Genomic DNA, 17,846 nt, shown 5'->3' on the forward strand with positions numbered 1-17,846 from the left:
GCTAGCTGACTACAGTGTTATTGCAGACAGATATTTTACTATTATTGACCAGAAACATGATTTTTTTCCTCTGTATTTTGTAAAATATTCATTTACAAAATCTTCTTCTCAATTAAGAAACACTAGCTGGGCCAGGAAAGTAGAAATTTACATGAAAGCCTCCTGACAAAGTGCAGATTCAAGTTTGTTGAAATCAATTGGCCCCTGGGGTTAGGGTGGGGCAACAATAAGGGATCAAAGTTTTACATACAAATATGTAGGGAAAATCTTTAGATATCTTTTCCTCAAGAATCACTGGGCCAGAAAAGTTTACATTTACATGAAAGCTTTCTGAAATAGTGCAGATTCAAGTTTGTAATTTTTTTTTGGCATTTTTGTTATTATCTCCCCTTTGAAAGGGGCATGACCCTTCATTTGAACAAACTTGAAGCCCTTCACCCAAGGATGCTTTTTACTAAGTTTGGTTGAAATTGGCCAAGTGGTTCTGGAGAAGAAGTTGAAAATGTAAAATGTTTACAGACAGACAACTGTGGTCAACAGGCAATCAGAAATCACTTTGCACATCTAATGTCTTCCCGTTTTGGCTCAGAATACCAATAATTTAGTGGCGTTGGTGGCCTAGTGGTTAGGCTATCACACTCTTGACCGAAAGGTCGTGGTTTCGAGTCCTGGCTGCGGCAGGGCCGACGTTTTGTCCTTGGGAAAGGCACTTAACATGAATTTCCTCACTCCACCCAAGTGTAAAAGGGGTACCTGGCTATAGACAGTGAAAGATATTGTTAGAATGTTAGTGCTCAAGCGCCTGTAATGGCAGCTTACACTGTATGCTTCCTAGGAGGCTGAGAAAGTTCTAGATTGATGCAGGTCTGCCGGGGTAATGATGTATTGTAAAGCGCTTTGAGCAGCATACGCTGGAAAAATCGCTATTTAAAACCAATCATTATTATTATCATTCACAAACTTGAATCTTTACTACATGACATACAGTCAAACCTGTATTAAGAGACCGTCCAACGGAGAATGGAAAAAAGGTCACATATGACAGGTGGTCTCTTAATACAGGTTGCCTATTTTCCGCAGTGGAGAAAATGACTACATGTATTTGGAATTTATCATTAAGAATATCAAGTATGGTTTTAATAGTTGTAAAATAAAATTAAATACACTGTAGTTCAAAATCTAGAATACAATGGGTTGTATCATAATTTTTTATTCATCAAAAATTACATTTAATCTGTTTAAGAATGATAAATTTTCTAAAACTTATAAATACTTTGTTGTAAAGGGTATTTATGTATAGCCTACTTGTACAGTGTAACTAAAAAATGCAATGCTTGTGGTAAGAAAGCAAATGGTGAAGTGTTGCGTCTCCTTTTGTACAATACATGCTGGAAAAATGTTTAACTTATTCAATTTGAGAAACATTTAAAAATAAATCACAATATCCATTGTACATGCACAGCAAATCTTTTAAGATTAGAACTAATGCAGGCAATTTTCTTGAACTCGGACGTATCAAATACTCGGGACATGTCGAAGTGAGCCGCTAGTTCCGGTCATTATTCTGGAAACCTTGAGTATCTCATGCAGGAAAACTGCGAATACTCCGTTTAAAATTTCAGTCCTAAGCACAATATTTACCTGATTTATATCGCAATCGGGCAGATGTTTTACTCTTGTTGAACATAATAGTATAACAAGTGGTAGATTTTCATTTCCGATCTAGCTTACCCGGCACTTAAAGTTTGTCGAAATTCACACCTTCAAATACACCGGCCTTAATTCCCTGATTCTTGATTTTGTTAAACAAACAACAACTCGGGTTTTATTACTTAACCACACACGACACTGAATGTTGACAGCTTGGGTATAATAATTTATTCAGAGGGCTGACTAAACAAGATCATCGCCAAACTGTGCGTATTAAAACGAAAGTGTTAGGGGCGATAATTCCCAGAATAGTCGCGTGTTTGAAAACGAAAGTGTTAGGGCGATAATTTCCAGAATATTCGGCTCAACCGAAATCGAAAGTAGTAATCACGTTGTAATCGAAAAATGTACAGTCGTTAAATAGAGGTAAAATTTCGTTAAAATACACGGAAAGGTTGTAAAAATCATGGTCGTTGGTCACGTCAGGCAGGTGGTCGTTTAATACAGGTATAAAATATAGAGTAACGTCTTCGGGGGAACTTTTTATGGTCACATACGACAGTGAGTCGCTTAATACAGTGGGTCGCTATGGCAGTTTTGACTGTATGTAACATCTCAGGTAAAAATTCACATTCTTGCATGTTCTAGCAAACAGTAAAGGTTTCTAAATGCTTTTTCTTAAACAGTTATATAAAACTTTGCATCCATATTGTGGATCCAATCTCTCAAGGTTTTAAGAAACTAAAAATTTCTATAACATGTCCATAATAATTAAGTCATTAAGTAAATGTCATCTCTGGTCAAAACAGATATGAACTTTTCTTATTTTTATTATTTCAAGTTTAACCCTATTTTCAAGATGCTTTGAACCAAGTTGGGCTGAAATTCAAGTCAGTGGTTCCTGAAAGGACGTAAAAGATGTTGAAAAATACAATATCATAAAGATGCCATACAAATCAATCAAATGAGCTCAGCTCACTCCTATTGCTCAGGTATTAAGGTGGCTCGCTACACCCTGAAATAATTTCTCAAATCAGTACGAATTGATTTATTCATAAAACAAGATGATATATAATAAGTATATAGGCCAAAAAGGCAGAAAATATCAAAATTTGGATAAAAACATGATTTTCAAAAAAATTATTTCAACATATATGAACAAAAGACTCTGGCGGGTTTGAACTTGAGATCTGCGGTTCACCAGCCCAATGCTTTAACCACTGAGCTATGATGCTAGACAAACAAATCGATCTATACAAATACTTTCACGAAACATTTAAATCGCCATCTTGTGCTGTAGTGTTATAAAGAGTATAAGCTTTAGTGTAGTGAGCTACCTTAAGTGACCAAAGAAAATCTACTCAGCCAAGAAACCTGTTAGAATAATGACGGGATTCACACAATTCAAGGAGGCGGACCTAACCGAACATTCATCAATTTTCCTCAATTTCAAAATCTTTATCACAATTTTAGGACCTCTAAATCGTAAAAACTATTCATGGCAACCATACCTGTCTTTCATTAGGACATCATACTTCTAGTAAGGCCCTTTGTGTTCTGATGTCATAAACGACATCATTCCCAAACATTTGAAAATGCGCAAAATATGCAAACTTATTTTGATATTTGACCTATGTTTTTCTCACTTTTAGCACCCTAATTAACCTCAGATATAATTTTTCTAATGATAAACTGCACAAGAATCGAGGGATGAACGAAATGTTTTTGAATGCAGGCTGAGCAATAAGCTTTTTTTGAACATAATTACAAACTTTATGAAGTAGAGATGCTTTTTACTCCCACAAATGATCTCAATGGAAGAAATCTTTGGTATATATGGATATATTGAAGCTATGTAGATAGGACAATTCACATGTCGTTACAAATAAACAAGGTCTGGGAACTGAACTAGTGTTTTGGATCCTTAAACTGACTTAAATTTTTTAAAAGTGTACGTACTTGTGTCTATGTAAATGGTATATTTAGAACAAGAGGCTTATGGGCCTTAACACTCACCTTTGTATCATGAATCACATTTTCCAAAGCTCATTGACTCATGAAATTTAAAAAGTCATTAGTACACAAATATTTCTAACATACCATTAGGTAATTTGTCATAGATAGGGCCCAAAACTCTTATTCTATAAATACTCAGCTGGAAACTCCATGCTTGCTTGCTCCTCATACATGTAATAACAGAACCCCCTGGAGCCATAAATAGACAACGTAATGTGAACTCAATGATCATCATTATCATGCAAACATTTTGCCCCCTTGATGTCCAGAAGTAAAGAAGTTTTCTAAGATATAATACATTTTCAATATATGATAAACTTATCAATAGCCCCACCTAGGGGGCCTATACCCTCGACCCCAGAAGTCATGAATTTCACAACTGTTGTATTAGGCTCGAGTACTCATTTTGCCTCCTTGATGTCCGGAAGTAAAGAAGTTTTTGTAAGATATAAAACATTTTCAATACATGACCAAATGGAGCCTGAACCTTAAATCATGGGGTCATGAATTTGACAACTTTGGTAAAGGGTCGATCCATTGCTTAATTACTATATAAAATCATGCAAATAGTTTGACTGCTTGATGCCCAGGAGTAAAGAACAAGATTTTTAAAGATTTAAATAATTTTGATGGTATTGCATGGTCCCACTCCTTAAGCCCCGGGGATGCAGGTTCCATGAAAATCACAATTTTTTTCTCTCTTTAACCCTTAGATGCTATATACTACAATTGAATAGAATTGATTCAGCTGTTCAAAAGTTTATATGAATCATCAGTGACGACAGATGAAAACAGATAACAATAGGTTAACAGGGTGACTCAGGTGACCTAAAAATGCTAGTACTCCGAAGACCTAATTCATGACATAATTAAATTTTAAAATTTCACTGATAGGAAATCAATTCTTGTTTACAAAGTCATTGCATGTTTATTCAAATCAAGTCTTTGGTATAAAAAAAAAATACACACACACAAAACAAAACCAGTTGATAAATTAAAAAAAAACACACAAAAAACAAAACCCGTTACAAATACCTCATTTCTGATGTGATATTACAAATGTCTCAAATTACTTGTAAAAATGAATATGGTATTATCACATTTGAATATGAAGGGTAAAAATCACATGAATATATTTTAAAAATCAAAGCTTTTACTTGGATTTTTACGTTTCTGAGGATCTAACCCCCTTGAGAAGAGAGACACTGAGGGAGAGTCTCCAACAAATGCAAACTCGGATCTCACAAACACAGTAAATGACAAGAAATCGGCCGCCAGGGGCAGCTGGGAAATAATTTACACGATACAGATCAATACAAAATTGCACCAATTTTCATATTAATTCTGTTTCTAACAGAAAGAAGACTCAGTGGCCTGATAGGGGTGAGATTATCAGGTGAACCCTGGGTCCCATGTTCTGCCAGTACACAGCGATATGATGTTAATCTCCACTTCCTTATTTGACCCATAATCATGCTAGTGATAAAGGAAAGGTAGTGAGGACTTCAGTGATTCTCGCACCTATTAAACCTATAGAAATGGCAGGGGTAAATATAAATGATATTGCATCGTCTTAAATATTCACAGTTACTGAAAAACGTTGGTCATTGACCAAATTGTGACGCATATAAATTCAAATGAGGAAGTAAACGCTTGTGTTGGAAATTCAAACGAACAATATCCAATTCCCAGTAACAATTAGATTTTCAAGATAAAATCTGTGAAACATGAAAACAACTGTAGGACTAATAAATCATTTACAGCAATATCAGATTCTCCACTTCATTTCAGTGCTTACAAAACATTGTAGGTGTTGTGTTTTTCACCCACATTTATAAACAGCGTCCAATCAGCCTGCCATTCCAGGAAAAATCAGGATTATTGTAACCACCTATCATACGGACACAACTCTTCGGAGAACACAAGGGGTTCTCAGCATTTCAGTATTATTAGTTCCTCTTATATCCAAATTATTAACTTGAATTGGCAGAGTTTGGTTGACTTGCAGTTGCGCCCTCCACCCAAGTGAGTCTAAAATCTAGGTGATTATGAGTGTGTATACTTGAAAACCTCCAAATAATTTATTTTATTGGATTTTTCTGCAGACTATATCGAAAGATTATCTGAATGACGTACATGTATTTACTGTAAGCCATTACACATGTAAACGAGATATAACCTTAGGGTTCCCCTCCCTTATGATTTCATTCCTCTGAACATTTAACTGCAAAAATTCATACTCATTTGGACTAAGATAATTTGGTTGATAATGTGGGCCAATCAAATTCGTTGACTTATTTTATTGGAAAAGAATCCATAGACTTAGGAAATGTCTGTCTACTCGATAGAGATCAAAGTTTCAGGTTTTGCAATAATATAATAATCTTACTCCAAACAATATAGACTGCTGTATAATATTAAAAAAAAAAAAAAAAAAAAAAAAAAATGTCCATGGGACATGAATGTCTCGCCATGCTGCTCCAGCTGACTGATTTTCTCAACAGATTGTGTAATTTAATTTCTATGGAACCAAAATATATAATAAAAAACATTTCTGCAACAGATCAGTCTAGTAGGAAATGTAGACCACAACAAACGGTATCATGAATCGAGATAAATGCGAATTCCCGTAATAGATCTACTCAGAAGACAAGGTCATACCAAACTCAGATGTAGCCATGCTATTACCAAGACATATTAGTTAGATGAAGGCATTCTCAACAGTATTTTTAGAAACAAGTTAAATTAAAAGGACATGGGATACTCAAACAAATTTACTGTGGAATTTTGAAAAAATAGCTGTTTAAAATTTAACCCATATTTACCACAAAATTTTCCTTAAAACACCTTAGAGTTGTTTCTTTCTTTCTTTTTTTTTTTTTTAAATTCACTAACCTTCACTTCAAAATTTAATGGAAAAACATTTTCCCAAAATTGAAATCCTTCAAAGATGTCTTTTTATCAGTGCATTTTATGTATTGATTAATGTTGTTTGATCAAATAATAGAAAATCCCACATGGACACAACAAAATCCTACTCCATTTGATGCATCCAAAATTTTGGGTATTCTAATATTAATGCAAAATCAAGTAACTTATATAAGGTTAGGTGATGGGGAAGAATTTGGTTGTATAATTATGTTCTCAAAAGGACATCTGTGTATGAAGTGTGATGAATACCTATACTCAACATGCTTCAGAAACGACCTACACACTTAATCTATTAAGATGAGGTCAAGGTTACATGTAGATCATGATGAATACCTATACTCAACATGCTTCGGAAACGACCTACACACTTAATCTATTAAGATGAGGTCAAGGTTACATGTAGATCATGATGAATACCTATACTCAACATGCTTCAGAAACGACCTACACACTTAATCTATTAAGATGAGGTCAAGGTGAGATCATGATGAATACCTCCTCAACATGCTTCAGAAACGACCTACACACTTAATCTATTAAGATGAGGTCAAGGTGAGATCATGATGAATACCTCCACAACATGCTTCAGAAACGACCTACACACTTACTCTATTAAGATGAGGTCAAGGTGAGATCATTTATTTGTAGCTGTTCTGCTTCTGAGTAAAAAAAAAAAACCCAACCTGATGAAGACCTCAATATGCTTTTTTTAAAAATAGCATGAAACACAAAGATAAATACTGGTAATGTTATTTCAAGGTCATAAATTGTTACGGTCAGAAAGTGCATATAAAATGTGTATGAAATTTGACGAAGGTATCTTCCGCTATAGTTTATTCAGAAATGAGCAAAAAGCAAATTAGGACGGAAGGCAGGATGAAAGATGAACAGCACTCTATACCCTAGCCATAATATTACATGTATAGTGGAACGTATAGCAACTCTACACTTGTGAAATGGTCCAAACACACTTACAATTGAATCATCTACTAAAACCAATGGGTTCCGGCCCCCTCCCATTCTCAGAAAAAATCAATAAGGCAAAAGCAACTGTGAAAAACTTGTTTTAAAAGATATAAATGATGCATTTTTAGTTGTTCATGAAACAGACTTGGTATTCATAGATCAACCAAGTCTTTTTCACTATTACCAGTACAATTTTTCTCTTACAAAGGAGACAGGAATGGAGTCCAGCTCAAAAGGACTTCGCCTTTAATGGCCCTCTACCCCAATTTACATCCCACAGTTCCCATCATCATAGGGTTAACTCACTGCTTCAAAAGATTGTAGAATTTATTAATTCAAAACTAGCATTACGAAGTTGCGCATGTTGTGATTTTCTGTAAATGTAGGTACAACTTTGGATATTTCACAAAAGTTTCCATATCAGTCATAAATAGAACAGTCCTAAAGTGTGGGGATGATGTGAACATGCATGTAGAAATGAAGTGGTCCAGTCTTAAGAAAGATAACCCATGGCTATGGACAGGCCTATAAGCAATGCACTTCATTTGTTATAACTTATGATGCATGGATGAGCCCATTCATCCTAGAAATCATTCAACAGTTTAACTTTAATAAAGAATTTATTTATAAACACCCTGTAATGGATAGACAGACACAATAACTCAAGATGACAATATTGGGTGAAATTCTCTTCAACAAGTTACCTCTCTTTAAATATAATTTTGTTCATCTTGTCAAGTTTTCAAGCACTGCAACATACAGCCTATGCCAGACACAGCCCAATGGAAAGCAATAGAAAACCAGACTATAGAGAAAATGCAAAGCAGATGCAGGGCACAAAGATGACACAAACAGGCCAGGCACAGCTAGCATTAAATTCACTCCTAAAGAGTCAATGAAATTAAAACACCACTCTGGATTATATCAATCTACAATCCATCAACGTCCTACTGGATAAAAAAAAATCTAAATTGAAAAACAAACTTTCATGTTGATCAAATTCTGTTGAACATAATGTAAATTTATTGAACTTATTTCGTTCTCGTTTCAATTATTTCACCTGTTTCTATTTCTATCTATACTTATATCGTATGTAAATTGAAAAAATGTTAGCATTGTTATTGGAGTGTCAACATACAGTGTTTAGATGTTCATACGATCACACGATGCCCAACCACTTAAAATTAAAGTATGTGTACACATTAACAATACACACTACACATTAAAAATAAAATTTCCTTGACATTTGAAGTTATCTGTTTCTTAAATGAACATAGTCTAAAACTTTGGAGACTGCTTTCCAAAGTTAACGTTTTTCATTAAAAAGCTGCATGCATATATTGCATATTTACATTTGTACCAAATATGTAACCAATATCACAAGACTGACCCCTCTAGTAATCTCCGAGGGCTTTTAACATAAACTCAAAAAATTAAAGATATCTTTAATTATTTGAATATATCATCAATTCATTTAATGCACACAGCAAGTAAAGATCTCTTCGAATACTTAATGATATCCTCAGTTCTGGATTATTGCGCGCATTTATTGAATAGTTGATAGCATTAATCATTCTGCTGAAGTGTTGCACACAATAATTTAAATTGTTGCTTTCTCCAAATGAATTAATGATATCTGCAATTGAATTGATACATGCTATAATTAAATTGAAAATGCAAAAATTTAATGGATGCACACATTAATTCAATTAATTATTTGTTTATTCATGCAGGGAGATATCTTCAATACAGCATATTCATAATTGAAGGAATGACCTCTTTGAATTGTGGCTCTCTTTAAAAGAATGGATGTGCGCATATAATTCCTTTTACAAAATTGTTAAAAAATAATTAAAAATAAATCACTAATTATCAATGTTAAGACTTACTCTCTTGCAGATTCAAGACCAATTTTTATTATCATATAATATGTAAAAGCGTATCTAATTTAAGACAGTATGCTGTATCTTTTTTTTAAATCTTCGATCTGAACATAATATACTTTGCGCAGTGCTGCAGGGTACTTTAAATTGGAGACAAAAAAAACACTTGCATTCTCACGAAGACGTTGTTCTTTACCAGAACCAGTTTCACATTCTGTTAGCATTTTGGTAACTCATTCACATTATTTTCTTGAATTCAAATTGGGAAAAAAATTGCTAATTTTTGTGAGGGGAAATCACTGAATATCGGCGATATTTTAGCGCAAAAAAAATTCACTTTTATTTCAATATGTAAATTTTTACATATATATGACCCAGTATGATGACATTTTGCATGCCCAGTAAGTCCTTTTTCTTATGATTCATAATTAGTCCTTGGAATTATAGATTTTCATCCACAATCTGTATTCTAGCTAGCTTTGTTCTGTCTGCATATTTCATATGATGAATTGATTGTAGGCTGCAAGTTTGGAACAAAATCCAATTCATGTTATTAACGATTTTAATCATTTAAAAAATAAATTTTCAAGGGAGTCATAACTGATCTGAACCAGACATCTCACTGATAGTTGTACTCCATTTGCTTTTATGGAGGAAACTGAGTTTTTCCAAGAACCATTGACTTGGGGATTATCTGTAACACAAAATGACATAAATTCTCTCATTGACAAATGTCTGGATTTATGAAATCCATCGGCATTCCCTGAGGACAAATCATGTGACAAAATCATAATATATTTTTTGTTATACACCTTCTTTTTAGGTTGTTTTACTAGATGCACATGGTTTGTTGACTTTGAACTCAGGGATATATAGACAAATAGAATTTTAAACTTGCCCGAGTACAGGCAGAAATGCCAAATTCACTTGTCCTACATGTTACTAAGCTACCACAAATTCACTTGTTCTACCACAAATTCACTTGTTCTATAGCTACCACAAATTCACTTGTCCTATAGCTACCACAAATTCACTTGTCCTACCACAAATTCACTTGTTCTACCACAAATTCACCTGCTCCACCTTATTACAACATCTAATATAAAACTATCTGAAATTGTTTATCTTGTTATATTTCATTAAATCACTTAATTCCTTTCTTCTTTTGTTTGCTTATTGTAATAAAACCACAACAAAGTTTCCTCCCACAATTTCAGATATCCTGGAGATATCCCAGATTCTCTTCGTTTTGTAATATTTTGCGCGATTTGTGCCATGGACAGTTTTACCTGTCTGACTCTATAATATGATTGTACCGAGTGTCGAGCGGTGTTATTTGTCTTCCCCTGAAACTTAAGGGGCCTCCGTGGCCGAGTGGTTAGAGCATCGTGCTCAAAATCTTAAAATCTGATGATGTGACATTAATCATTCACATAGTGATCTTAAAATCTGATGAGTCATCATGCGACATTAATCATTCACATAGTGATCTTAAAATCTGATGATGCGACATTAATCATTCACATAGTGATCTTAAAATCTGATGATGCGACATTAATCATTCACAAAGTGATCTTAAAATCTGATGATGCGACATTAATCATTCACAAAATGATCTTAAAATTTGAAGATGCGACATTAATCATTCATCTAGTGATCTTAAAATCTGATGATGTGACATTAATCATTCACAAAGTGATCTTAAAATTTGAAGATGCGACATTAATCATTCACCTAGTGATCTTAAATCTGAAGATGCGACATTAATCATTCACATAGTGATCTTAAAATCTGATGATGTGACATTAATCATTCATCTAGTGATCTTAAAATCTGATGATGGGACATTAACCATTCATCTAGTGATCTTAAAATCTGATGATGCAACATTAATCATTCATCTATAGTGATCTTAAAATCTGATGATGCGACATTAATCATTCACATAGTGATCTTAAAATCGGGGCATAATAAATTTACACTGCACTCAAAGAATTAAGAGTACAAAACTGGAATCAAACTGTACTGACAGACCCCTGAAATTCTAACACAACAGAAAATAGTACATTGATAAACTACTGAAATGTGATGGACAAACAAATATTACATTAAGATAAAAACACAATTTAGCACCGACTCCATATCGTTTGAGGATATTTTTGTCTGTTGTGATTAATCTAATATTGCTGCTTAGAAACACACTTAATCTAATGCTGTCTTCCCTGTTCTAGGGATGGAGTGCCATTTGATTGACTATCAGTTTGAAACAATAAGAGTTGATAACCAATCAGTCGTTACCTCTCTTTTCCCGGTCAGATTTGTCTTTCCTTTTCTTTTTGTTGTCCGGGGTGTCATATTGATCTCTATAATAGATTAATAAAGGCAGCTGATTTACAGATAAATATGCCATTAATTGAACTTGATGAATTTAACAATTATGATCAAAGATTGATTTTTTTCTCTCTCCACTAATACCATGCTGTTCTAGAAGCTGGATAACAAATCGGCAGATTGATGCATGTGTTTACATTGAAAACATGTAACCATGTTTAATTCTTAATCACACTGAATATAGAGAGCATTTATAAAAATACCTGTACAACTTCAGAAAATAGAATACACATTTCTAATATCAGGTGAGCTAAATATGTTCAAGAAACTATAAAACCATGGGCACCACTAAACATCACTGGAAATTCTAATATCTAGCTCGTATCTAAAATTATACGTCACACTTTCAATGTTGGTATTGACCTTGAATAAAAATTACCATGATCAACAAATGAATAAATGACTAAATTATTTTTGTTTGATGAAAAATAAACTATCAAAAAAATCTTTAATGATATTCAATTATGACAAAAATCCTTGGCCTTCTATACTTTCAGTATGATGCCTCTAATTGAAGGAACAAGACAATTGATGTAGGCTGAATCAAGATTAAAAAGACACCGCACCCGAGTGGGAGCAGATTAAACTGTGGAAAACCACTCACATACATCCCCCCACCCTCCCCTGCCAAATAATCTTGTCTGACAATCTTAATTTGATTAATTTTTCTCCTATTCCTTTCATACCATACTCTTCTGAAGACGACAGAATAGCAATCAACATGGGCTTACCACATCATTAAAACCTTGGGTCTTCCAGGATTTGAATACATTAACATTTTACAAATTACATAAAAAAGATTAAAATCACATAGTCATGTTTGAGTTCAGCTCAGTATTATAAGAGTATATATGTTCCTTTTTTTTCAAAAATAAGGCATTTTGCATTCAAAGCAATCCTATTTCCAGATGGGTGGGGAGTACGTGATGACAGTTTAATATTTATTTCATCTGAATTTGACCACTCAGAGTCAGTGTACAACAAGAGGCCCATGGACCACATAGTTCACCTGATAGCTGAAACATTAAATCCCAATTATAGCCATGACCTGAGCGCGACAAACATGAATGCATGGTGAGAACAAATATAAATGCATACTACATAAGGATGCCTGCATATTATCTTGACTACTTGTACCTTTTTGGTTCTTTGTAATATTTTTGCAGATTAACCTAAATATTCCTTAGCAAAAATGAAAATCACTCTTGTGGCTCACAATGGGCTACGATGTGAATAAACTTGAGTCTCTTAATACCGGAGAATGCTGGTATATTAATTCTACATATTCTAACCTTTGTTGTTTTTTAGGAGATTCCAAAAGAATTTTCCTATATATTCCCATTTCCTATACATATGTATATTCCCATTTCCTATATATTCCCATTTATGATCCCTGCAGTGGTCCTACCCTGGCTCCTGAAACTGAATCTACAATAAAACCCGGGTCTGCACTACACGAGGATGCTTGCTTGTATTAATTTGGCATGAAAAATCTAGTGGTTCTTCAGAAGACCATTCTTAGGTATTTTTTAATATACAGATGGATGACTTGAGATGGCTTAACTTTGATCTCTCAAAGTTCTCTCGAAGTGAAATCAATCCCAATTTTTTTCTCTATGTAACTATAAGCAAATTCACTCTCTATCTCCCGAACTTGATCTCGAGAAGCAAAATTTGGGTCCCCTACAACATATTTCATTGTTTTTCACTCTCGATCTCTTGAAGTGATCGGAGCATGCATATACACGTCATCACACAAGCATTGGACCTTACCTGGATAACAGTGACTAGTTTGGGTGTGTTAATTAAGTGTTTATATAAGGTGATGCATTGCCTGAGTTTATTTGTGGGGTGAATAGGTGATGGTCTAATTGGTCAATTTCACCTTCCACCAGTACTTTGATTTTTACTGTGCTAGCAGTTTGACAATATATAGATAAAATTCACCACTGGTTTTGGACTTGACAATGAGACAGTAATGTTGAGAATATAATTTAGAGACATGTCAAGGAAACATCCTTGTTTATTAGAATGTGTGCTTTCTGTAAAGCGACTGGAAATTGTGACAACTGTGCTTTGTGTAGTTATATAGTGACTGCGAAACTTCGTAATGTACAAGGAATTTGTGTTGAAAATATGTGCATGTACATCTATGTCAACATGAGAAAAGAACAAATAAATATATAAACTTTGAACAAGAGGCCCAAAGGCCTTATCAGTCACCTGAGTTAAAAAGTATCACTAGTACCAAGGGTTAAAAATCTAGAAAAAATTTCCTGTTCTGAATATCTAAGCTAAATTCCAATATTTAGCAACAGCATAAAACAAGATGTGTTCTTAAAACTTCAATGCCCTCAAAAGTGCATATACTGATGAAAGGCTTAATTTACATAATATGATATATATACAATATCACTAATTTGGACCCACCCTAAAGTCAAAACCCTGGGGTTGTTGTATCAGTAAAATTCAAAAAGTCCTTCAAATGATAAAGACAATATAATTACTATAGTAATTTTGGCTCCACCCTGAAACCAAACCCTTACCTCCTAGGATTATGAAATTTACAATTTTGGTAAAGGACTACTTACTCCTTTTATTTATCAATTTAGTTTCAATTTAGTATCAACAGCATTAAAGCAAATATCATTTACATGTTTTGCACATACACACTATATATGCCAAGTTTGGCTCCACCCTAGAGTCAGAACCTCTACCCCAGGAATTTTTGGTAGAGGCCTTCTTGTTCTACATCACTATGCACTTAGTTTTGCAGGGAAGAATTTTGAAAATTGGTAAATTTTTGGCAGTTTTTACCCCGCCCCTTAGGTCTTAGAAGTCCTGAAATTTACAATTTATGTCCTCCTTGTCCCAAAGATGGAAAAAGAAATTGGAATAGTAGTTATCAAGAACTATTTTGGTACCACCCTGATACCAAAACCACTACCCCTGGGATCATCAAATTTACAATTTTGTTAAAGGACTACCTGCTCTTCATAAATATCTATTTAGTACCAATAGCACTAAAGAAGATGTTATTTAAGTGTTGTACACAAACACTATATACCAAGTTTGGCCCGTGACCCTGGGGTCAGAACCTCTATCCTGGGGATCATGAAATTTACAATTTTGGTAGAGGCCTTCCTGCTCTACATTTAGTTTTTCTTACACATATATGGTTCTAGAGAAGAAAATTTTTGAAAATTGGTCAATTTTTGGCAGTTTTTGCCTCGCCCCTAAGGCCCCAGGGGTGCAGGAGACTTAAAATTTATGTCCCCCTCAATGTCCCAAAGATGCTTCATACCAAATTTGAAGAGAATTAGAGGTAGTTGTCCAGAAGATGTTAAAAATGTTAAATTGTTACACACGACGAACGACGACCAATTACAATAGGTCACCTGAGTGATTCAGGTGACCTAAAAATCTTTTTTTATCCATGCATTTAAGATAAAGTTTTATGTTCTCGAAATTTGCCCAGTTCATCAGTGTCATGTCCTTAACATTTCCAGTCATTGTAATCTAATAGTTTGACCAATCAAATGAATCACCTCTAGAATTCATAATCATGTACGAAATACTGGTCTCTGTATTACAATATCTATCGTGACAAAAAAACACTATATATCAGTATACCAATAAACTCTTGCATCACTTCTTTACAGATGACAAACAGGCAGACGGACAAATTTCAAACAGGAAAGCTTTCACTCAGAAGAAACATTTAGACACAAAGTCCAAGTTTAATCTCATATACATGCATGTTTTATTACTAAGGTGTCATAAACGAACGAGACTGTGTATCTTTATAAGTGAGGAGTGAAATACTGAGACATGGAGAGGAGAATATTTAAGTCCATTCATGCTCACATCACAATATTACATTTCCTGATTTTTCCTTCTATCTGTCCATTAATTCTGCATTATATTCTACAATATCAATCAATATCAGATTCAGTCATGTGATCAGATGGATCCAATGCATGCTTGTCAGGGAAAAGAATGACTTTCTCACCATTTATAATGCAACAACAGCCACAGAAAATGTCTTTTTTGACAACCACAGATTCTTCATAAATGAAATTTGATTCGGACACAGTATATGATCATTTGCATTGACTTAAGATTCATCAAGGGTCAAAAAAGTGTATTCAGAGTGATTTACAATTTTCAGAACTTCAGAATAAAAAACAAGTCTGCAGCCGCATAAAATAAATAAATGCTGACTGAAATAAACTTAATGTCAAGTAAATCTCTCTCTCTCTCTCTCTCTGAACCAGTCAAAGTGACCACTCTGTTGGACAAGGACCACTCGTGCAACTATAATGTACTCACTTTCAACTGAATTGTGAGTTTTGTATACAGTGCTTTTAGCTCTTAATTTAAGCTGTACAGTTTAACAAATAAGTAGGTACAGTTTTGGCCAAATTCTTCCCGGTTTTAAATAAGGGGGGGGGGATTATTTTGAATAGCAGGTATGTTTTTGTCTAATTTCTAATGAGTAACTCATAGTTACTCTAAAAAGCATATGGAAATCAACGCATCTATGCGTATAGTATATAAATCAAATAAACTAAAGGCTAATAAAGGGGAGACGATGACTTCACAAAAACATTTTAGAAGCACAAAATTTTTTGTATTGAGGTGGGGTTATTTATGTTGATTCCATGTATTCAATTCATCACTTTACAATTACATTTCAACTACCATTCTCTACTACTATAACGAGAGTACCACAAATGCTACAACATACCCCGTTTAGACCTTCAGTGCAATATCTGTATCCATGATGAGAAGAAATCTACTTGACCTACTTTTAACCCTGAAGAAGGTCACGGTGTACCAATCAAGTTGAAATGTGAACTGATTATGTATTTCCCTAAGAGGGAGGTTCTGACAAAATTTCAGGGCAATACCTGTATTCATGACAAAAAATATGGAAAACGAAAACAAGGTTTTTCTACTAAATGATACTATGACCTTGACCTCTGACCTTGAGTAACAAAAGGCATCCTTCGCTTGGCATAAGGTGTTTGTGTGTCAAGTTTGATGGTCCTAGCTCCAACGGTTCAGCTTGTATCCTGACCTTGAACAACAAAGTTTTTCTATTAAGTGAAACTACAACCTTGACCATCGACCTTGAAGAACAAAAGGCGTCCTCCACTTGGCATGAGGAGTATGTGTACCAAGTTCAATGGTCCTAGCCACAGTAGTTTGGTCTGTATTCTGCCTACAAAGTTTTCCTATTAACTGATACTATAACCTTGACCTTGAAAAACAATAAACATCTTCCTCTCGTCATGGTGATCAAATGTACGAAGTTGCAAGATCCTTGCCCCAATAGTTCGGTCTGTATTCTGCATACAAGGTTTTCCTTGTAAATGATATGACCTTGAACCTTGATAAACAATAGGCATCTTCCTCTCATCTTGTGATCAAATGTACCAAGTTGTAAGATCCTGGAGCTTAAAGTTCACTTTGCATTTTGCCTACAAGGTCCGGACAGACGGACGGACGGACAGAGCCATACCATAATACGTCCTGTCTTTGACGGTCGTATAACAAAAGGCATCTTTCTTTCATCATGTAATCAAATGTACCAAGTTGTAAGATCCTGGAGCATGTGATTTGTTCTGTATCCTGCCTACAAGGTTTTCCTATGAAGTGATACTATGACCTTGACCTTGAGTAAAAAAAATAGGCATCTTCCTCTCATCGTGGTGATTAAATGTACCAAGTTATCAGATCCTGGAGCTCACAGTTCATTTTGTATTTTGCCTCCAAAGTCCTGACAAACGGACAGATGGACATATAAAAATGCTGTTTCCAACCATACATGAATCCACCATCATCACTTCCACTGCATCTGATAACAGGACTGTTTCTAATCATTCTTTTCATCCCTTAAACTGCAAAGAGCCTCTCCGTACGATGTTTACTACAACTGTCACAAGCTTGGACATTGGAAGTCATTGTGTAACATCCCATCAAAGTCGGGCAACTCAAGTGCAA

The 17,846-nt window shown here is 34.5% G+C and overlaps 1 protein-coding gene across 5 annotated transcripts in view; it reads right to left on the bottom strand.

Moving 5' to 3' along the window:
- LOC125668460 (receptor-type tyrosine-protein phosphatase kappa-like) overlaps positions 1–17,846 on the bottom strand; it is a 184,206-nt gene that overhangs the window by 65,589 nt on the left and 100,771 nt on the right. For all 5 annotated transcript variants that reach the window (XM_048902659.2, XM_048902660.2, XM_048902661.2 and 2 more), the window contains one exon: positions 11,745–11,809. In XM_048902659.2, coding sequence (XP_048758616.2) covers positions 11,745–11,809 — 65 coding nt within the window. The remainder of the gene's footprint in view (positions 1–11,744; positions 11,810–17,846) is intronic.

Source organism: Ostrea edulis, chromosome 4 (genome assembly GCF_947568905.1).
Source record: "Ostrea edulis chromosome 4, xbOstEdul1.1, whole genome shotgun sequence".
Lineage (NCBI taxonomy): Eukaryota > Metazoa > Mollusca > Bivalvia > Ostreida > Ostreidae > Ostrea > Ostrea edulis.